Raw genomic sequence first — 22491 nt, 5'->3', positions numbered from 1 at the left:
CCTGTCAGAGCACTCTGCCACAGAGTAATGTGAAAGGGGATATGGTGCCGTGAAATCGTCCTATGGTGGGAGGGTGGCAGGGGGTCGATCACAGCATCAAATTGCACTAAAGCAAACAGTAGAGCAGTGGTTTAATTGATTATTGAAGTCAGGCAACTGCCATTGTTTTTTAAAGAATGAAGATGGCGGTTCCCGTATTTCTCTTCCGGTTTCCTGAAGAGTGACATAATTCAGCATAATGCAGGCATGTTTGCAATGGAATAATTTGTAGTCACCTCCTATGTTCCTCGTATGCAGTGTGTTTACCTCTCTATTTTTTTACTTCACTAGTGCTAACTGATATTGCCTGAGAAAGGGCATATGCATTCTGAACATTTTGAAATGGACTGAAAGAGAGATGCCTGGCACACTTTATTCCACTGCAAATTTGTTCCACGAAAACAGTGGCCCAGGATGTCTTTTCATGGGAGTTTGTTGCGTGCACAAGCATTGGTCGGACTGCTCCCTCAAACTCATGTAAGTACCAAATGAAGACAGAGGCAGCACACAACTGGCTGCAACCTGGATGCTTGTATTAATATTGTGTTCCTTAATACAAGCCTCTTTGCAGCCAGTTGTGTGCCACCTCCTTCTTCATTTGGTCTTCATTCCATCATTGATACACTGGGTTCACATAAACAACATGTGGTAATTAGCAAAGAAAATCCCAACAATTGTGCAACCGTGAAATACTGTACCAAGTCTGGTGGATACTCGACGGGGGCCAGTGGTGTGCAGCCTGATGACTGTTTAATAAACCTGCTTCCTCTGAGACCAAAAAAGCAAAAAAAAAAAAACTAAAGCTCATCGTAGCCTTAAATGTCTCTTGCTAAAGACATCAGATGGGGACAAGGTGACTACCACCAATCGCGTCAGTTGCTAAGCTACCTTACACTCCAGCCAAGCTATTAAGCTGTTGTCTATAACATCTACAACCATTGGCGCTGAGCGCCAAGGTAGACGTGTGTTTGGGTATGTGCTTGTTCGGCTCCAAACTGCACTAAAGGGGAGGGGGGTTTGTACATCATACTACTGAGGCCCTACGTATTGGCTTATGGGGCTAACAGATTATCTGGGTGCTCTGAGAAAAACAAATATAATAAAGAATGACTCTAAGCAAAATTCTCTGTGCTAAGAAAACTTCAAGGATAGCTAATAACCAGTTACTGCATCAAATGGGTATGAGGAAGTGGAAGTGTGTCTAAGTGAAGTGAAAACGGGGAGACAAAAAGAGTAGAAAAATTCTATAGGTTGTGACTAAGAAAGAAGAGAGGGGTAAGGAAGATAGGAAAAGGAAGGATGACTCAGAGCTACAATGAAGAGAGGCTGCTGATGCATAGAAGTGGGAGGTGAAAAATGGAGGTTGAAGTGGTCTCAGCCTAAAATGAAAAGAGAAAAAATATAATCTAGTTCAAGTGTATGGCTGTGATTATCTGTCCTCCCCCATACACAGTGTACTTTCTTCTGAACTCAGACGCTGGATACTGGATCAGGACCACACAGCTGCTGGTGTGCAGTAACATCGGGTGGCAAATCTTGCAGGGACCGCAGTATTCCAATTCCTGTGAATTAAAACAAACTGTTCTATTACATCCAAGCATGCATTATGCTAAATTATTTTGAACAGAGTAGAGATTGCTTGGGGCATGCTCAGTTTGCTCCCCACAATCTGAGTTTTCATTCTGATAACCATTGAGTGAGGCAAGGTGGTACATCAGTCAGTACTACTCTATCAATATCTGATCTATCTGATTAGGAAATGATTGATTGTTTGTCAGATTCAACTCATGTATGGCTAGCTTTATGTGGTGAGGACAACACATGTAAGTGTGTTTAGGGCAAGGCAGGTCTGGACAGTTGTAGCATCTGACAGAAGAGCTTATGCTCCAGATACCAGGGCCTAGCAGTTTAGCCATGCTGTTAGCTTGTTGTTTTTTTGTTACTTGAGTGACATGTAGTAGAATATAGTAAATTATTCAGGATACTCACTGGTACTTTAATTATCCGGCTTTAGCATCATAAACACTTCCTATATTTATATAAGCTATATTCAGTAAAGTTCCTCTTTGAAGTGGTATTGTCACCATAAAAATCAAATTTCAATAGCAACTGGTCTGAGTTTATTAAGTGATAAAAATGCTAATCCTGCATTCAAAACTTGCAAAACTTGTTCTGCTGGTATGGTTTGGAGTTATCACATACTTTAGGAGCACTGACCCTAGTGCCAAACAGTGCCAAAAAGTTGAATGCTGGGAGTTCTTTCAAATGCTGGGAGTTCTTTTTATCTATAATATATTCCTCCTCTTCCATTTATTTCCCTGCCTAGCTGATCACTTTACAAGCAAGGCTGAGGTGACTCAGTGATTAGATGTGTAAATAAAAAAAAGACTCTGGGAGGAGGGCAGCTAATGAATACACAATGAGCAAGAGAAATGAGGGGGGGAAACGAGTCAGGGAGGATATAATGTTAGCATTAGCTTGGCAAGATGGCCACAGCCTAGAATAGGATTTTCTGCTTTTACTTTGTAAAATTCACAGGAATCATTACATGGATAGCACAATACATCTGTAAGTAGAAGTAGTATTTATCTACTTATATATGTGTTTTTTATTTCTAGGTTAGCATGGGTGTCGCTTGTTTTTTAAGCCATAGTCCGGAGCTTTTTAGGCATTCTTGTATTCATTCTGATAGCGTATTGCTTGTTTACGTACACTGTTAATAATTTAGTTTGAACTCATATTTCACACTGCATCACACAATCACACTGTAGGTGGACAGTTAGGTTAGTGGAATTTTACAGCCCTTCCTGTAATCACTGTACTTTTCAAACACGTAAACTGGAAATATCGAAGCCCATTCCCTGGAAAGAAAACAAGCTTAGGGCCCTTTTCCACTAACAATCACAAACGCCAGCGATTGCAATTTTTCATTCATTTTGTTATGCGATTGCGATTTTTCATTTGCATTGCATTATATCTCTTAAAATCGCACCAGAAAGCAACTGCGATTTTCAATTTACAAATCGAATCACTATAGTGGAAAATACTTCTCATGATTTTTATGATAAAGTAGCAACCCTAGTGATCTAAAAATCACTAACGATTTGTGATTTTGCGATTCAGCTGTGTAGTGGAAAAAGCCCCTTATTTTAGATTTGGATGGTGTGGAAAAGGCCTAGAACCTCTTCTGGATTCCAGATAAAGAAAAACAACTCTACAGAAAGTAATGTCATGGATAAAATTGCTTATTTTTTTACAATATTACTATAAAAATTATTTAGTCAGTGTTTGTCCATTGTAAAATGTTTCCTCATGCTTTCCTTTTCCTGATTAACATTCTGAGATTTATCACTGAAGGCAACATCTTTACTGCCGGAAGGGACATTGCTGCCGAATTTTCGTTTTACTCCTTGTCCCAAAGCCAGAACAAAAAATACAATGGTCCTTATTCAATTATTTTTTTCTCCTAAATTTTCTCATTAAAGATAAGTTTCCTCTTTTATTTAACCACCCTAGCGTTCTGGACGAGCTGAGCTCGTCCAAGAAAAAGTTGCTGTTAGTGTTTAGGACGAGCTCAGCTCGTCCAGCGCTGTCCCCACTCACCAGCGTGCACAGCGTGATCTCCGCCGCCTCCTCTGTGCTGCTGCGGCTGCTGCGGGGCTCCCTCTCCCTCCTGCTGGCTCTGATCGCCGGCGCCAGGCTCCCCAGGCTCCTCCGATCCTCCGGTCCCCGCTCCCCAGGCTCCCCCGATCCTCCGGTCCCTGCTCCCCTCCTCTCCGCAAGCCTACGGAGATCCGGCAGTCAGGGAAGATGGCGTAGCCCAGCCACTTCCTCTGACGCCGGCTCCTGCGCCCCCTAGTGTCCGTCGCGGCGACAGCATCATTGGATTACATAGGTACACAAACTCTATGTAATCCAATCATGCTACTGTATTTCAAAAAGTTGTTTGCACAAACACAAACACCTGTCAGCTCTCAATAAAAGCCCTGAACAGTTACTGGCTCTCCCTCTTTCAGAGTCCTCAGCGTCCAGTGTTAGTCTGTTTACAGCTATCATCTGTGATTTCTGTGCGATTTCTGTGCGATTACTGCTTTTTTCCAGCCTTAGCTTCGTTCATATTACTGTCAGATTGCGTATTGCTTTCCGTCTTTTTCAAGACGCTGTGATCCCTGTGCGTTTGCTTTTGCTGGTTTTTTTTGTTTTTTTTTTTTGTCGCTGCTCGTGACCCCGTACCCTGCTTGGGGTCATGGCCTCGTCCTCCCGGAGGCGTGTGCGTGACGAGGAGTTGTTGGATGTCCTCGAGGCAAGCGACAGCGAAGACGAGCTCCTAGAGGAATCGACAGACAGCGATGTTCCCGGTAACCTGTCTTCGGAGACGGAGACCAGTGATGAGGAAGCCGAGGAGCCAGTGACGGTCGCACGCACCTGGTGTGAGCTGGGGAGCCCCACTCAAGCTCCGCCACCCAGGTTCCCCTTCACAGGGGCACCCGGGCAGAAGATCGCGTGCGACGAGAGTCCGCTGTCCTTTCTGGAGCTCTTCCTGACTGATGACGTCATCCGCAAGATTGTTGAGGAGACGAATCGCTATGCAGCGCAACATCAGCAGGGATCTTCTCTACCCAGGTTCTCGCGGAGCAGGAAGTGGGAACCTGTGACCAGCAACGACATCTGGGTGTTCCTGGGGCTCGTCATCCTCCAGGGAGTTGTTGGTAAGCCGCTGCAGAAGTGGTACTGGACCACTAATAAGATCCTCAGTACGCCCTTCTTTGGATCTGTTATGTCCGAGCCACGGTATACCCTCATCATGAAGTATTTGCACTTCGGAAACAACGAGGAGCTTGATGAGGCCACCCATCCCGCACCCAAGCTGAAAAAAATTTGGGACATATACCAGATGATTGTTGCGAACTTCAAGGCTGTGTATGTTCCAGATCGCGACATCACGGTTGACGAAAGCCTCATGGCATATAAGGGGAGACTGAGCTGGGTGCAATTTATTGCCTCAAAAAGGGCACGCTTTGGGGTGAAGTCGTATATGCTCTGTGAGGCCAACTCCGGGTACATCTGGAACTCTGTAATTTACACGGGCAAAGGCACCAAATTTGCCCCTCAGTTCAGCCAGTTTGGGTGTGCCACCTCCTCTGTCCTAACCCTAATTGAGCCATTGCTGGATCAGGGGTACTGCCTGACGACAGACAATTTCTACAGCTCCCCTGAACTTTTTGATTACCTGGTCCAGCATAAAACCGATGCCTATGGTACCTTGAGGGCTAACCGTCGGAATCTGCCGCCGGCCTTTTCTGCCAGGAAGCTGAAAAAGGGGGAGGTCGTTGCCTGGCAGAAAGGCAAAATGATGGCTCTAAGGTGGAAGGACAAACGTGATGTCTGTGTCCTCAGCACTATTCATAATGCCGAGACTGTCCGCACCACCAACAGGAGTAAACAGGAGGTGGATAAACCCAAAGCCATACTGGATTATAACAACACTATGGGGGGTGTGGACAGGGCTGATGGAGCCATGACTTTCTATCCGGCTGTCCGCAAGCAGCAGCGGAAATATTATAAAAAAAATTTCCGCCACTTACTTGAGCAGTGCTTGTGGAATGGCTATGTGCTCTACAAGAAAAGGTGTGTAAGGCCTGTACCCCACCATGACTTTGTCTGGCAGCTGACGGAAGCAATCTGCACGAAGTACCCCGCACCAGAGTCAACATCTAGACCGGGGCGCAGGGCATCAAATGTCGTGAATCCGGCACGGCTTTCAGGGAGACACTTTGTGGAGTACTTGCCACCGACCCCACAGAAAGCAAACCCTACAAGAAGGTGCGTTGTTTGCTGCAATAAGAAGGACAAGGATGGCAAAAAGATGCGGAAGGAGACCCGCACTTACTGCCCAGATTGTGACGTGGCACTTTGCGCATTACCATGCTTCAAGATCTACCACACTAAAGAAGTGTTCTAAGGTACACTTGTAGCCTGTATAATTTTGTTTCTGCCTTCATTTATTTATTTCTGCATTGATTTATTTATTTCTGCATTTTCTTTATATTTCTGCATTGAGGAAAAATGCAAGGTATTTCAGTTAGTTATTCATAAATTTTATTTTATTTTTGACAAGAATTAGTGTTTGACACTTTTATTATACTCAGAATGTATACTAAACTCTTGCTTGGCTCATTTTGGTAAGTTACAGGAAAAAAGGTGCTGAAAATTAAATGTACCGCTTTTTGCACAGAAATCCTTGGGAATCAGAACGCCGAGGTGGTTAAAATAACTTTTCAGCACTATGCATTTGACAAAGTACCAAAAAGTAGGTAAAAACTACTGTCAATGTTGAGTATTTTCTTGGTTGCTAGTGGCCTAAAAAGCATTTTATTTATAAGATGTTAAACTATCAGCTAGGGGAAAATGTAGGAGAAAAAGTGAATCGAATACACGAGCAAATGCAGGGGGGGATTACAGCTGCCCAGAATCCCCCCTTAGACCAGGGCTGGTGCAGTGTCTGGGGACAGGCACAAGTTGAGACACCAGAATATCTGCAGGTATCCTGCAGCTCACAGCCCCGCCCCTTTTCTTTCCCTGCTACAGTTGACTTTGGATGTAGCAGCAGCGTGTGTACAGAGCATGGAGCAGCTCTGGGGAACTTAACAGAGTCAGGTATGAGCACTGCCCTGGGCCCAGCTGTGTAAATGCTTCACTTTCCTCTTCATTACCAATGTTGACTGTCCTCATTATTATCTGTATCCAAACTGCTCCTGACTGATACAGTTGTCGGTCGGTCAGTCAGACGGGGAATTGCATTATGTGTATCCAGCATGACATCCTACCATATTATTATACTGTATTGTGCGTGGCTGGGGGAGACCTTTCAGCAATCCCCCCCCCTTGAAAATCCTGGGTTTCCCCCTGGAATAAGGGCCGTGGTCTCCACAGTACTCTGGGAGAAGTGGCGTACCTGGGGGAAGCGACGGGGGCACCAATCCACTAATGGTCCAGGGTCATACACGGCAGACCAGAAATATTCCAGGTAGCTATCCACAACTAAGTCAAAAGGTCATGCAAGGTCGTACATAAGAAATCCACAATCATTCACACCCAGGAGAGTAACCCTTAGGCAGGAGAGTAACCCTTAGCCGAGAGCACACTGACAGGGATAGACCTTTATAAGGCAATTAACAAATCAGAATGACAATGAGAGTAAGCAGCCATAGGCTTCAGAACAGCAGAGTGATCTATTGGTCACTCTGATTCATTTAATTAAACCGCAACTGCTAGAACCTGAGCCCGAGTGAACGCATTACCGGCGTGTGCACTCATGCGTGCGCATAAAAGGATGCCGGTGCTCAAGATGGAACCACCCAGCTGTGCTTCACAAACCCGAACGTTGGCTGAAGTCAGCTCTCAGAGAAGCCAGCTGCTTCACTAGAGCCAGGAGGTAAGTTCCTTACAGTGGTATGAACAGACATGTCCAACCTTTTGTGCATTATATATTGTCTGACTGCGGTGGGTAGTTAATGAATCCATTTGTAGAAGATGATACTGAATTTACATGCACTCTACATAAAGACAGAATATAGGTTTGCCTGTGTGACATTCAGTAGCGCAATACACAGTAAGTGCTAGATAATAACTATGGTAAACAATACTGAACATATGCTGCAACAGATAATGTAAAGCTGTGATTTAATGATAACATTCCACCTGTCAGTACATTACCGTTGTATGCTACATTACTTGCCTCCCATGTAAGTTTATTCTGGTCTTTTAGAGATGACAAGAAAGATGGCCTCCGATTCTACACTGACCCATCCTATTTCTTCAATCTATGGAAGGAGAAGATGCTACAAGCAACCGAGGACAAAAGGAAGGAGAAGAGACGACAGAAAGTAAGTGTGCTAAGAACTGTTTTACTGCTCACAATCCTTGTCTCATTATTATGTGCTAAAATGTAGACTCGTTAGGAATGAACTGCACAACCTTACTGCCTGTATTTAAAAGAAACCTGAGACTTTAAATACAGCAGCATGTATACTTACCTGGGGCTTCTTCTAGCCCCATGTAGGCCATGGGCTTCCTCCTTGTCCACTTCCATGTCCTGTGGTCAGCTCTGGTAAATTGGCCAATCGCACGTGCCCCCAGCATGCTCCCCTCGTGGCAGCGTTCTCTGCCTACACAGTGCTACTACGACGGGAGAGCACATGTGCGAATGGCCAGTTTAGCGTAGCTGACCACAGAGCATCAGAGCGGCCCAGGAGGGTGGTGAGGGAACCCCACGGCCTACATGGGGCAGGAGTAAGCCCCTGGTAAGAATAAATGCTGCTGTATTTAACGTCTCAGGTACACTTTATGGAAGTATTGCCACTTCTGTGCATTGTGTTTGGTGTTAGATACTTTTGTCAGAATAATTTCTAGCGCGGCTCTAAATGTTTCTCATTTAAAGGATACCAAAACTGACATGTGACATGTATCCTGCAGCTCACAGCCCCGCCCCTTTTCTTTCCCTGCTACAGTTGACTTTGGATGTAGCAGCAGCGTGTGTACAGAGCATGGAGCAGCTCTGGGGAACTTAACAGAGTCAGGTATGAGCACTGCCCTGGGCCCAGCTGTGTAAATGCTTCACTTTCCTCTTCATTACCAATGTTGACTGGTAAATATCAGGTACGTAAGTGGCTGACTCAGTCCTGACTCAGACAGGAAGTGACTACAGTGTGACCCTCACTGATAAGAAATTCCAACTATAAAACACTTTCCTAGCAGAAAACGGCTTCTGTGAGCAAGAAAGAGGTAAAAAAAGGGTAATTTCTTATCAGTGAGGGTCACACTGTAGTCACTTCCTGTCTGAGTCAGGACTGAGTCAGCCACTTACGTACCTGATATTTAACTCTTTCAGGCAGAGAAAGAAAAAAAGGAACACCGCATAGTTATTTGTGTGCTAGGCACTGTACAAACACATGTCTATCTCATCATGTCACATGTTACTTCGGGTATCCTTTAATAATGATAATGCTCAATGATCAGAATCTTTCTTCAGTTGAAAGTAGCCTCACTGAGCCAAATAGAGGACATGGGCCCATATGCAATTAACATTTTCTTCTGTGTTTTCTCCTAGGTGATATTTATAAACTTGTCAATAAAATGCATTTTTATATCACCAACAAGCAAGAAAATACTAAAAATAATTTTGATAGTATTTGTTCACCTACTTTTTGATACGTTTTTAATTGCAAAATCATGTGAAGTTATGTTAAGTGGAAGATGAAAAATGATCTCCTAGGAGAAAACTCAGGAGAAAAGTGAATTGCATATGGGCCCTTTCCCTTTATGCAGTTCACTTTTTCTACTGAGTTTTCGTCTAGGGGATTTTTTCACAACTGGTAAATAAAATGCCCTTTAAAGCACCAGCAAGCAAAAACATGCTCAAAATTCTTTTGACAGTAGTTTTTCACCTACTTTTTGGTACTTTTTCAGTTGCAGAGTACTGAAAAGTTATTTCAAATCGAAGAGGAAAAATTATCTCCTAGGAAAAAGTGAATTGCATATGGCCCCTTATCAATAAAATGCCTTTTAAGTCACCAGCAAGCAAGAATATACTCAGAATGAATTTGTCAGTGCTTAGTCACCTACATTTTGGTACTTTTCTAATTGCAGAGTGCTAAAAAGTTATTTTAAACAGAAGATAAAAAATCTCCTAGTAGAAAATGTATGAGAAAAAGTGAATTTAAGAAGGTCCATTAATGCTCATAGTTAATGCTCAATAGGTTATTCTCCAATAGATCATGCTGTTCTTCAGTGAGTGGATATTTGCTGCAGGTTCCTTCAATTTGCCCAACAAAATTTCTCCCTGAACTGGTACAAGAGTGCTTTTGACCCCGTTTGCTGACCTGTAAAAATGAATTATTTCTCTCACTTGCTGTGGCTTTGCTGTAAATAGGTGACAGTGTTTTGGCGCACCACAAAGACTTACAACCCACTGAACTTTGTGTCAGTGTGGCAGCTTCAGATCTCCTCGCTGTCTGCTGTTAGTTCTAGTGACCGTACTTACAGTGTAATATATATATATATATATATATATATATATATATATATATATATATATATATATCATGGGTTTATTATTACGGTATGTTTTTGATCAGAGCTTCGTTTAACCATACTAACCCTCTCTAAAAGGTATTTAGTGTTTAAAAAAATGTAAAGACCTTTAAAGAACATATGAAGTTATATAAGTTAAAATATTAAAACTTCTCTGGATCATCTGGCCCAGAGCAGGATCATCCAGCAGGAAACCTAGGCAGAGGCTTCTAGGTCTAGCTTACCAAAAGGACCACAAGATGGTGCCAAATCTACTACCTTGCCTAGGGCCTCATTACATCTCAATCCATCTCTTGTCTGGCCTTTCAAAATGTGATATATTTCGTGTTCTTGTTATTTAGACAAATGACCACAAGCATTTTAGAAAAAATGTGAAACATTATTTCTGTTTCAATGTTGTTATTTAACATTCTTATATCAATACTACACGGTTTTTGTTTTGTTTTTTCACATATGAGAAACATGAATTCCACCGAGAAACATGAATTCAACCATAACGTAAACATATTATAAATGCCACAGAATCCCATATTCATGCTGAAAGTCGTTCTGCAGCGTCTAGCTTCTCATGCCACGGCTGGTCCACAGTACTTGTACATTCATATAAATTCTCCTTTCTACTCAGTAAGGGGAATGTGCACAGCAAAAAGAACATTTAAAACAATGAATACAAAACTGCCAAGGTTAAAGATAATCTGTATTGTTAAAATCGCACAAAAGTAAACATACCAGTGTGTTAGGGGACATCTCCTATTCCTCTCTGTCACAATTTCGCCGCTCCTCGCCACATTAAAAGTGGTTAAAAACAGTTTTGAAAAGTTTGTTTATAAACAAACAAAATGGCCACCAAAACAGGAAGTAGGTTGATGTACAGTATGTCTGCACATAGAAAATACATCCATACACAAGCAGGCTGTATACACCCTTCCTTTTTTTTTTTTAATTTATACACCCTTCCTTTTGAATCTCAAGAGATCATTTGTGTGTTTACCTTCTGTCCCCTGCAGCTCTCATGCACTGAAGTGTCAGGCTGCTCGTTTCTTGCTGCAAACAGCTCTGCCCTTGTCTATAATTCCTCAGTATGTGAAAGCTCAGCCAGCTCAGAGGAGGATTTATCTAGCTTGTAAAAGATAAGAGAGAAGCGGCCCTAATCTAAAAAACACACAGGCAGTGTGCATAGAGGAGCCTGGAGGGGGGAGTGCATAGCAGAACCACAACACTGAAGAACTTGGCAGCCTTCCAGACACAGGAGGACAAGTCCGACAGGGGAGAGATAAGCTGATTTATTACAGAGATGGTGATAGTAGAAAGTGCTGCAGTAAGCCAGAGCACATTAGAATGGGTTTTGGAACTTGTAGGATGATAAAAAACAGGATGCAATTTTTGTTACAGAGTCTCTTTAAGGTCTAGTGTTTTATCATTCCTTGGCTCAGAAACGTACATAACCAAATTCAAGAGCACAGGCTCAAAAGGACAGAAAAATAAATAAGAAGAAGAGAAAGAGAAGATACAGTGCAGCAGTCTGATATGAAAAAAGCTCCGGCCAGGTCCAAGTTGCATTTACACTCTATCCCCGTTTCAAAAACTGCTTGCAAGGGTCCCATATGCATTCAACCTTTTTTCTGGTGATCCTAAATATACGCATCATTTACTCCTGCACCATGAAGGTATTCATCCTGTTTTATACCTCCTCAAAGGTAACCAAATGCTTTTTTTCCCATGCTTTTGCTATGGATTGTTTAGCAGCAACAAATATAAAATGTGTTTTATAAAACCGCACCAACATGGGACAGGTCCAAAATGTACCGTATGTGGCAAATCTCCCTTGTTGTTACATCCCCTTAAGCAGGAACTGGAAATGTTGCTTACCAGGTGGACTTACCGAGAAGGAACCCAGTACCACCTCATGAGTAGTGGTGCTCAAATACCCCTTTTCAAAATTCGAGTTAGGTCGAGTTCGAATAGTAAATTATTCGAGATCAGTCGAATATTCGAGTCGAATAATTTTTACTATTCGATTCGACCTCGGAATTCGAGCTCACTATTCGAGTCGGTATTCGAGCTCATTATTCGAGCTGACTATTCGAAATGGCCTTAAATAGCTTCCAACACTTGTTTTGAGGGTGAATGATGCAAGAAACCTCTTTTTTTCCAAGTAACAACAGCAAGTGATTATGTGGGGATGTTCCTTTAAAAAAAAAAAGTTGAAAAGAGAAGTTGTGTCCAGAAATTTGTTCAGTACTGTATATACTTCTTCTTCTTCTTCTTTATCTTCTATATCTTCTTCTTCTTCTTCTTCTTCTTCTATATCTTCTTCTTCTATATCTTCTTCTTCTATATCTTCTTCTATATCTTCTTCTTCTTCTTTTATATTGTCTTCTTCTTCTTCTTCTTCTTCTTCTTCATCTTCTTCATCATCATCTTCTTCTTCTTCATCTTCTTTTTCTTCATCTTCTTCATCTTCTTCTTCATCTTCTTCTTCATCTTCTTCTTCATCTTCTTCATCTTCTTCATCTTCTTCTTCTTCTTCTTCTTCATCTTCTTCATCTTCAACTTCTTCATCTTCTTCTTCTTCTTCATCTTCTTCATCTTCTTCTTCTTCTTCTTCTTCATCTTCTTCATCTTCAACTTCTTCATCTTCTTCTTCTTCTTCATCTTCTTCATCTTCTTCATCTTCTTCTTCTTCTTCTTCATCATCTTCTTCTTCTTCATCTTCTTCATCTTCTTCATCTTCTTCTTCTTCATCATCTTCATCTTCTTCTTCATCTTCTTCTTCTTCATCATCTTCATCTTCTTCTTCTTCATCTTCTTCATCATCTTCATCTTCTTCATCTTCTTCTTCTTCTTCTTCATCTTCTTCATCTTCTTCTTCATCTTCTTCTTCTTCTTCATCATCTTCTTCTTCTTCATCTTCTTCTTCTTCATCATCTTCATCTTCTTCTTCATCTTCTTCTTCTTCATCATCTTCATCTTCTTCTTCTTCATCTTCTTCTTCTTCATCTTCTTCTTCTTTATCTTCTTCATCTTCATCTTCTTCATCTTCTTCATCTTCTTCTTCTTCATCTTCTTCATCTTCATCTTCTTCTCCTTCTTCTTCTTCTTCTTCATCTTCATCTTCTTCTTCTTCATCTTCTTCTTCTTCATCTTCTTCATCTTCTTCTATATCGTCTTCTTCTTCACTTATTTCTCTTTTCAAATTTTTTTTTTAAAAGAAATGCAGCTATTTTTGAGCGTAACAAATAGCTGGTGGCGCACGCATGTTGGAAGTGCCATTGTATGTGCTCCCTGGCAGTGGAAACACACAGACAGCAGGAGGTAAATTCAGCAGCAGGAGGAGGAGGATGAGTGTGTGGCAGCAGGCAGTCAATGAGGCAGGCAGCGTGACATAATAGCCCTGGTACCTAGCGGTGATACCAGGGCTGTAAATAAACACAGCAGGCAGGAGGTCCCAGACAGCGGTCGTGCAGCCCACATTGTGTCCAAAACACAACTGGGACAACACAGTTTTCAACCCGGGCACCTCAGAAAAATTAAACCTTTTTTTTTTTTTATGGTTTTGTAGTTTTGTTTTTACAACAAATTACACAGACAGATATAGCTATTTTTTGACGTAATAGCTGGTGGCAGAGTGGCAGCAGAAGGTAAATCTGTGTACCCTGGCGTTGGGAAACACAGACAGACAGACAGCAGCAGCAGGAGGAATGGAGGAGTAATGTGAGCAGCTATTGTTTGACGTAATAGCTGGTGGCAGAGTGGCAGCAGAAGGTAAATCTGTGTACCCTGGCGTTGGGAAACACAGACAGACAGCAGCATCAGCAGGAGGAATGGAGGAGTAGTGTGAGTGTGGCAGCAGGCAGGCAGCGTGACATAATAGCCCTGGTACCTAGCGGTGATACCAGGGCTGTAAATAAACACAGCAGGCAGGAGGTCCCAGACAGCGGTCGTGTAGCCCACATTGTGTCCAATACACAACTGGGACAACACAGTTTTCAACCCGGGCACCTCAGAAAAATTAAACCTTTTTTTTTTTTTTTTTATGGTTTTGTAGTTTTGGTTTTACAACCAATTACACAGATATAGCTATTTTTTGACGTAATAGCTGGTGGCAGAGTGGCAGCAGAAGGTAAATCTGTGTATCCTGGCGTTGGGAAACACAGACAGACAGCAGCATCAGCAGGAGGAATGGAGGAGTAGTGTGAGTGTGGCAGCAGGCAGGCAGCGTGACATAATAGCCCTGGTACCTAGCGGTGATACCAGGCCGTAAATGAACACAACAGGAGGTCCCAGACAGCGGTCGTGCAGCCCACATCGTGTCCAATACACAACTGGGACAACACAGTTTTCAACCCGGGCACCTCAGAAAAATTAAACCTTTTTTTTTTTTTTTTATGGTTTTTTGGTTTTGTTTGTAAAACAAATTACACAGATATATAGCTATTGTTTGACGTAATAGCTGGTGGCAGAGTGGCAGCAGAAGGTAAATCTGTGTACCCTGGCAGTGGGAAACACAGACAGACAGCAGAAGGGCAGTACGCAGCCCACTGTAGGTGTAAAATGTGTGGCTGCAGGCGACTTAATAGTCAAAGTGAACCAGGCTGGCTTAGTGAGCAGGAGCCAGGAGGTGGTAAAGGGTGGTAAGGCACATTAACGATGGTTCTTAGCCAGTTCATGTCCCCCTCTCGCCGACAACAGGGGCCAGGAACTCGCCTTCCACCCACGCCTGGTTCATCTTGAGAAACGTCAGTCTGTCCACAGACTTGTGAGACAGACGTGAGCGTTTCTCGGTGACCACACCACCAGCTGCACTGAAGCAGCGCTCGGACAGCACGCTGGAAGGGGGCAGGACAGCACTTCCAGGGCGTACTGCGCCAGCTCGCTCCAGATCTCCAGGCGCTTGACCCAATACTCCATGGGATCAACAGGGGCATCGCTGTCAAGCCCGCTGTAGGACCCCATGTAATCAGCCACCATGCGGGTCAGGCGCTGGCTGTGACCGGTGGAGGATGCTGCTGCATGCACCTCCTCTCTAGTCACTGCTGCCGGAGCCTCTACAGTCCTGTAGAGCTCGTGGCTGAGAGACAGCAGGTCTGTGGGGCGCTTGCTGCTGGATGCAGGCACCTGCTGCTGCCTCTGTGCTGGCTGCTGGACAGTGGGGGTGGAAGGCTGAGGGAAGGCTTCCTCCAAGCGCTCAACAAGGGCCTGCTGCAAGCTCCTTATTTGTTGCGCTGGGTCTCCTCCTGCAGGCGGCAGGAACTGGCTCAACTTCCCCTTGAGGCGTGGGTCCAACATCATGCTGATCCAGATGTCCTCCCTCTGCTTCATCTGGATCACCCTGCGGTCTCTGCGCAGGCACGTCAGCATGTGCGCTGCCATTGGGAAGAGGCGGGCCACGTCTGCTGGCACATCGACGGCAGTGCTGCTGTCCTCATCCTCCTCCTCTGCCTCGTCAGCCTCATCCTCTCTCCACCCCCGCACCAACTCAGCTGCACTGTGCTGCTCCCCCTCATCAGCAGCAAGGTCAGGGACCTCCACCAAGTCCTCCTCCTCCTCCCCCTCAGAGGTGGACTGTGCAGCTGCTTGCCGCTCCTGCTGGTCCAAGGCTGCCGCTCCCTGTTCCAGCAAAGCATCGAGGGCCCTGTTCAGCAGACAAACCAGGGGCACCCACTCGCAGACCATAGCATGGTCCCTGCTCACCATGTTAGTGGCCTGCAGAAAGGGAGCCAGCACTAAGCACACCTGCTGCATGTGCCTCCAGTCATCATTGGGGACGATGGACGGGATGTTGCTGGTCTTGTCCCTTCTCTGAGCGGCGGAAACAGTGGCCAGGGCAAGGTACTGTTTGACAGCGCGCTTCTGTTCAACCAGACGCTCCAACATCGCCAGGGTGGAGTTCCAGCGAGTCGGAACGTCAAGGATCAGCCAATGGCGTGGCAGATCCAGCTCCTTTTGCACGTCTTCCAGGCTCGCACAGGCTGCAGCCGAGCGCCGGAAGTGACGCACAACGTTCCTTGCCGTTTCCAGCAGTTCGCCCATCCCCTGGTAGGTGCGCAAGAACTTCTGCACTACCAGGTTCAGCACGTGGGCAAGACAAGGGATGTGGGTCAGGTTTCCCCTGTCTATTGCGGCAACCAGATTGGCCCCATTGTCGGCCACCACCTCTCCGACTCTGAGGCCTCTGGGGGTCAGCCAAATCCTCTCCTGCTCCTGGAGTTTGGCCAACACATGGGTTGCCGTCAGCTTGGTCTTCCCAAGGCTGACCAAGTGCAGCAGCGCTTGGCAGTGGCGGGCCTTCACGCTGCTGCTGAGGCGGGGGGTTTGGCCAGGTGTGCCGGAGGATGGCAGAGGATCGGAGGAACCTGCTGCAGTTCCCCTGACCCTGCGGGGTGGCACCACCCACTGTGTTGCTGCTGCTGCTGTGCCCGCTGCTGCTCTCCCATCCTCACCCCCTTCCACCAAGCTGACCCAGTGGACAGTGAAGGACAGGTAGCGGCCTGTCCCGAAGCGGCTGCTCCAGGAGTCCATGGTGACGTGGACCCTTTCACCAACCGCGTGCTCCAGCCCTCGCTCCACATTGGCCATCACAAAGCGGTGCAGTGCAGGAATGGCCTTGCGGGAGAAAAAGTGTCTGCTGGGGAGCTGCCAGTCTGGGGCTGCGCAAGCAAGCAGCGCACGAATGTCGCTCCCCTCCTGCACGAGCGTGTACGGCAGGAGTTGGGAGCACATGGCCCGTGCCAGCAAGCCGTTCAGCTGCCGCACGCGACGGCTGCTGGGAGGCAGAGCCCTAACCACCCCCTGGAAGGACTCGCTCAAAAGGCTCTGGCGTGGCCTTTTGCTGGCACGGGAATCAGCAGACACAGCAGAGGAGGCCACTGAGGACTGGCTGCCAGAACAGGCCTCAGTGTCGGCAGCAGGAGTTGCAGAGGGGGGAGGAGCAGTGCGTTTCCGCACTCCTGCTGGTGCTGCTGGAGGAGCAGGAGGGCGGGTGGCTGCTGTTGCTGCTGCTGCTGAAGGCTGTGCAGTGATGGGTGTGGTGCCACTGCCAGCACCAGATGCCTTCAGCCTCTGGAACTCCTGATGCTGGTGGAAATGTTTCGCAGCAAGGTGGTTGATGAGCGAGCTGGTGCAGAACTTTAAGGGGTCTGCACCTCTGCTCAACTTCCGCTGACAGTGGTTGCAAGTGGCGTACTTGCTGTACACTGTGGGCATGGTGAAAAAGCGCCAGATTGGTGACAGAAACATCCCCCTACGGCATGGAAGCGCTGCTGCCTGTCTCCCTGTGGTGGTTGGGGGTGGGGCTTGGGGGGCTTGGGTGCGGCTGGTGGTGGTACTGGCAGATGCTGCTGCTGCTGCTGCTGAGCCTGAGACACCAGCAGGCTGTGGGACCTGCCTACTGCTGCTGCCAATGCTTGCAATGATGCGCCTCCTTGCAAGGCCCACAAGAGCATCCTCCTCCTCCTCCTCAGAGCTGCTGAGGACGACATCCCCTGGAGGTGGTGGCACCCAGTCTCTGTCTGTCACCGGGTCATCAACATCCTCCCCCTCCTGAAACATGTCCTGCTGGGATGAGGACCCCCCAAACTCCTCTCCTGATGCATGGATGGGCTGCTTGACTGTCGCCACAGTCTTGCTGTCCAATCCCTCATCCCCCAAAGTGCCCATCAGCATCTCCTCCTCAAGATCGCCAACAACAGCAGACAATTTACTCATGATGCCTGGGGTCAAAAGACTGCTGAATGACAGGTCGGCGAGTGACGGTGAACTGGCCTCCTCCCCAGACCCTGCTGGGCGGCTGCTGCGAACAGGGGTGGTGGTGGTGGTGGTGAGGGTGGAGGCCTCAGATGCAGAGCTGATGGCGGGCTGCTCATCCTCCGTCATGAGTTGCACCACAGTGTCTGCATGCTTTTCCTCAATGGGACGTTTCCGACCCGGCTGGAGGAAAATCGGAGCAGGTGCTACACGCTGCTGCTGCTGTGTCTCTGCAGCGTGAGTTGCAGATGCTCCTGCTGGGCGGCGCCCAAGGCGTCCACGGCCAGTGGCTATGGGAGGAATGTTAGCCACTGACGCTGCTGCTGCGGAACTGTGCATGGTGGCGCGCCCGCGCCCGCGGCTTGCCACAATGCTGCTCCCTCTCCTCCTGATTCCCTTGCTGCCCTTCCCCTTGCCCAAACCGCGCTGGCTGCCACTTCCAGACATCTTCGATGTTTTGGGCGTATAGACAAAAGTTTTTTAAAAGGGCGGGTGAAAAGTGGGGTACTTTAATGGAGTGGGTTGGTGGGTGAGGTGACTGAGTGAGTGTCCCTAGTACAGTAAGTAAGTAGTAACAGTCAGGAAGTACAACTAGCAGTTACAATAATCAGTAGTAATCACAAGTAAATTTAGTGTGTGTACACTACAGACAGTGAGTGCACGCACGCGCAAACACGCGCAGGAGCTAGCCTATGAACAGTGACTGAGTGAGTGTCCCTAGTACAGTAAGTAAGTAAGTAGTAACAGTCAGTAAGTACAACTAACTAATTACAATAATCAATCAGTTATCAGAAGGAAATAGAGTGTGTGTAGTGTGTACACAGACAGTGAGTGCACACACGCAGGAGCTAGTAGCCTATGAACAGTGACTGAGTGTCCTAGACTCCTAGTACAGTAAGTAGTAACAGTAAGTACAACTAACTAATTACAATAATCAATCAGTTATCAGAAGGAAATAGAGTGTGTGTAGTGTGTACACAGACAGTGAGTGCACACACGCAGGAGCTAGTAGCCTATGAACAGTGACTGAGTGTCCTAGACTCCTAGTACAGTAAGTAGTAACAGTAAGTACAACTAACTAATTACAATAATCAATCAGTTATCAGAAGGAAATAGAGTGTGTGTAGTGTGTACACAGACAGTGAGTGCACACACGCAGGAGCTAGTAGCCTATGAACAGTGACTGAGTGTCCTAGACTCCTAGTACAGTAAGTAGTAACAGTGAGTACAACTAACTAATTACAATATTCAATTACAATAATCAATCAGTTATCAGAACTTGGAAATAGAGTGTGTGTAGTGTGTACACAGACAGTGAGTGCACACACGCAGGAGCAGCTAGTAGCCTATGAACAGTGACAGTGAGTGTCCTAGTACAGTTACAGTATATAACTACAATACTAATACAATCAGTAGTAAAGGACAGCAGAAATACTGGTATAGAATAGAGAGAAATAAACAGAGGACAGGAGGACAGCTGCCCACACAGGCAGGCCCTGAGGCCTAAAGCTGTAAGCCTGCAGCAGCTGGCCTGTCTCTATGTAACACAAAAGCTACTAACTAAAATACAATGTCTAACTAACTAACAACAATATAGGTGTGTATAGGAGGTGTATGTGAGCAAAAACGCTAGGTAAATGACCACAATAAAGCTCTTGCTAAGCCAAAGCACAAAGGAGCAACTCTCTCTCTATGCAAGTCTCAGGCAAGGATGGAGAAACGTAACATGGCGGCCGCTATTTATAGGGTAGGGGCTGGCCAGGGTCCCCCTCTGTGATTGGCTGCCGTCAGAGGGCCTGGGAGCCCTCTGATTGGCTCTAAGGACATCAATCTGGGCTATGACGCTATTCGAGCTCGGTACCGAGCTCGAATAGCGCCGTTTGCTCGAATAGCTCGAATAGTGAATGGGCTATTCGAGTGTACGCGAATAGCCCATTCGAATAGCTACAGCTATTCGGAGCTCGAATACCGAGCTCGAATAGCTGGAAAAGAGCTCGAATATTCGAGCTACTCGAATATTCGAGCTCTGCTGAGCACCACTGCTCATGAGGACTTTGTAGGCAGATTACACAACCACTACATTTATAGAAATATGGGACATTGTAGACTACACCTTCCCTCAATCCTCACTCGTCCTGTTCCCCTTAAAGGGGAACTGAAGAGAGAGGTATATGGAGGCTGTCATGTTTATTTCCTTTAAATCAATACCAGTTGCCTGGCAGCCCTGCTGGTCTATTTCTCTGCAGTAGTATCTGATTAAAACCAGAAACAAGCATGCAGCTAGTCTTGTCAGATCAGACTTATAAGTCTGAACCACTGAAACACCTGATCTGCTGCATGCTTGTTCAGGGGCTATGGCTAATAGTATTAGAGGCAGAGGATCAGCAGGGCTGCCAGGCAACTGGTATTATCTAAAAGGAAATAAACATGACAGCCTCCATATACCTCTCTCTTCAGTTCCCCTTTAAAGAGGAACTCCAGTGAAAATAATGTAGTAAAAAAAGTGCTTTATTTTTTACCATAATTATGTATAAATGATTTAGTCAGTGTTTGCTCATTGTAAAATCTTTCCTCTCTCCAATTTACATTCTGACATTTATTACATGGTGACATTTTTACTGTGGGCAGATTATATAGCTGCTTCTAGCTGTTTTGGCTGTTACAGACAGCTGTAAACAGCCATTTCCTGTCTGTGAACATTGTTACATTGTGGCAGTTTGCCCAGAGTACCGCGGTACTCAGAGCTTCTTGAGGGAGGGGTTTCAGCACAAAATCAGTCATACAGCGCCCCCTGATGGTCTGTTTGTGATAATCATTATATTTCTCATGTAAAAGTGGGTATCAGCTACTGATTGGGATAAAGTTCAATTCTAGGTTGGAGTTTCTCTTTAAGATCTAGCTCCCATTGCTTGACATAATCATGCTGGTAGTGTAGACTTGGACTATATAATACAATACAGGGTATAAATCATCCCCCCACCTAAAGGGATTCTCCAGGTCCTGCCTCTCAAGAGCAGAAAGCACAAAGTGGTCTTATTTCAATGGATTGTTTTCAGAATTTCTAAATAAATGAATATCAACATTTGTCCACTGTGTTTCTCTGTGTGACGCTCTGTTTTATATGAGAGCTGGGTCTGCCAACAGTGGGCACATGTACAGTAGAGCTCCTGCTTGTACTGTTTACCTAGTGGGGCTGGGCTTCCTCTTGAACACCAAAGACTCCATTTTACAATTATGATTTCTTGGCTTGTTTTGTATGTATTCTACACATTTCCACAAAACACAAGCCCTCTGTCATAAAACACAGAACATGTCCTTAATATGTTTCATTAATCCCTAAGTGCTGCCATGTAAAGTCCATGTATGGATTTCTGAATGAAGCCTAGTGTAAACATTCCATAGGTAATAAAAAGTACTATTGTAGTGATAAAAATAATAAGGACAACATTATGTCACTCACTTGAAAAATGCACTTTTAATAGATTTTGAATACCGGTACTCATTATACATATATACTGCAATCTCCACAGCACTAGATTGTTTTCTGTATATACTGCAATCTCCACAGTAGATTGTTTTTTGTATATACTGCAATCTCTGTAGCAATAGTTTTGCCTCAGACTGACTGCCTCCAATACCTACAGCATACAATATTCAGCTCTATTAGACAGTAACTGCAGTGTGCCTTTCACTGATGATTATATGTTGTGATGTGTTACCATCCTGTCACCCTAGGATGTCACGCAATGCTGTTGTAATTTTAATTCTATCCCAGCAACCCTCCATTTGTGTCTGCAAGATGCAGAGTATAACATGCAGCTGGAGCAGTGTGTCAGTCAGACACAGCCAGCGGCCGCGCTATATGTGCTGTCATTTTGTTGGAACATAGTGAAATCTGCAGGAGTCCAACTCAACTGAGAAAAAAAATGGATTACAATGTTGAGGAAGAATGTGAGGATTTGTAGGCCTTGATACTTGGTGTCTATTCTATAGCTTTCATTTTTTTCCCACTATAGGTTTTATTGATTTCTGAAAAAAATAAGCAATATTTTTTCAGATTATCCTGCCTAGCAGTATTTTTTGTACTGTGTACTCACATATCTGGAAACATTGTAACTAATGGATTGGGGAGCCAACACTTATATTAATATGTTTTTATTTAATTCTGAGAATATGGCTTTATTATTTACAAGACACACAAAGAGGTGCTTTGGGCCAACCCTGGATGCTTCCTTTCAATTGTCATAAAACAAAGGGCTGTAGCTTCATGGAGGACTTCTGTTGCCACCAGTGTGAGGCAGAGCAAAGCAAGCCCTAAGGACACCCCCTCAATACTGTCATGCTCACATTAAAGTCTATGTTCTGTTTATCATGCTCTTAAAAAATTAAGTTTGGTTATAAAATTGCTAAAATACAGGTGGATCTTGTTCTAGACTATTTGCAATTATTGTTATTGCAATTAATTTTCTTTCCATTTTCCTTCTGTAACCAGCTAAGAATTTCCAAAACTAACAGTGAGCTCTGACTGTTCTTTTCTGCACCTATGGCAACAGCCCACTGCTTGGAATACTATTGCCACGACAGTGTCCAGAAACATCTTGCTGCATGAATAAT

General features: G+C 45.1%; 1 protein-coding gene across 9 annotated transcripts in view; it reads left to right on the top strand.

Moving 5' to 3' along the window:
• LOC137527136 (actin-binding protein WASF3-like) overlaps positions 1-22491 on the top strand; it is a 197614-nt gene that overhangs the window by 150620 nt on the left and 24503 nt on the right. For all 9 annotated transcript variants that reach the window (XM_068247574.1, XM_068247568.1, XM_068247567.1 and 6 more), the window contains one exon: positions 7808-7925. In XM_068247574.1, coding sequence (XP_068103675.1) covers positions 7808-7925 — 118 coding nt within the window. The remainder of the gene's footprint in view (positions 1-7807; positions 7926-22491) is intronic.

The sequence above is a fragment of the Hyperolius riggenbachi genome, chromosome 8, assembly GCF_040937935.1.
Source record: "Hyperolius riggenbachi isolate aHypRig1 chromosome 8, aHypRig1.pri, whole genome shotgun sequence".
NCBI classification, from domain to species: Eukaryota; Metazoa; Chordata; class Amphibia; order Anura; family Hyperoliidae; genus Hyperolius; species Hyperolius riggenbachi.
This window is presented reverse-complemented; position numbering and strand designations above follow the sequence as displayed.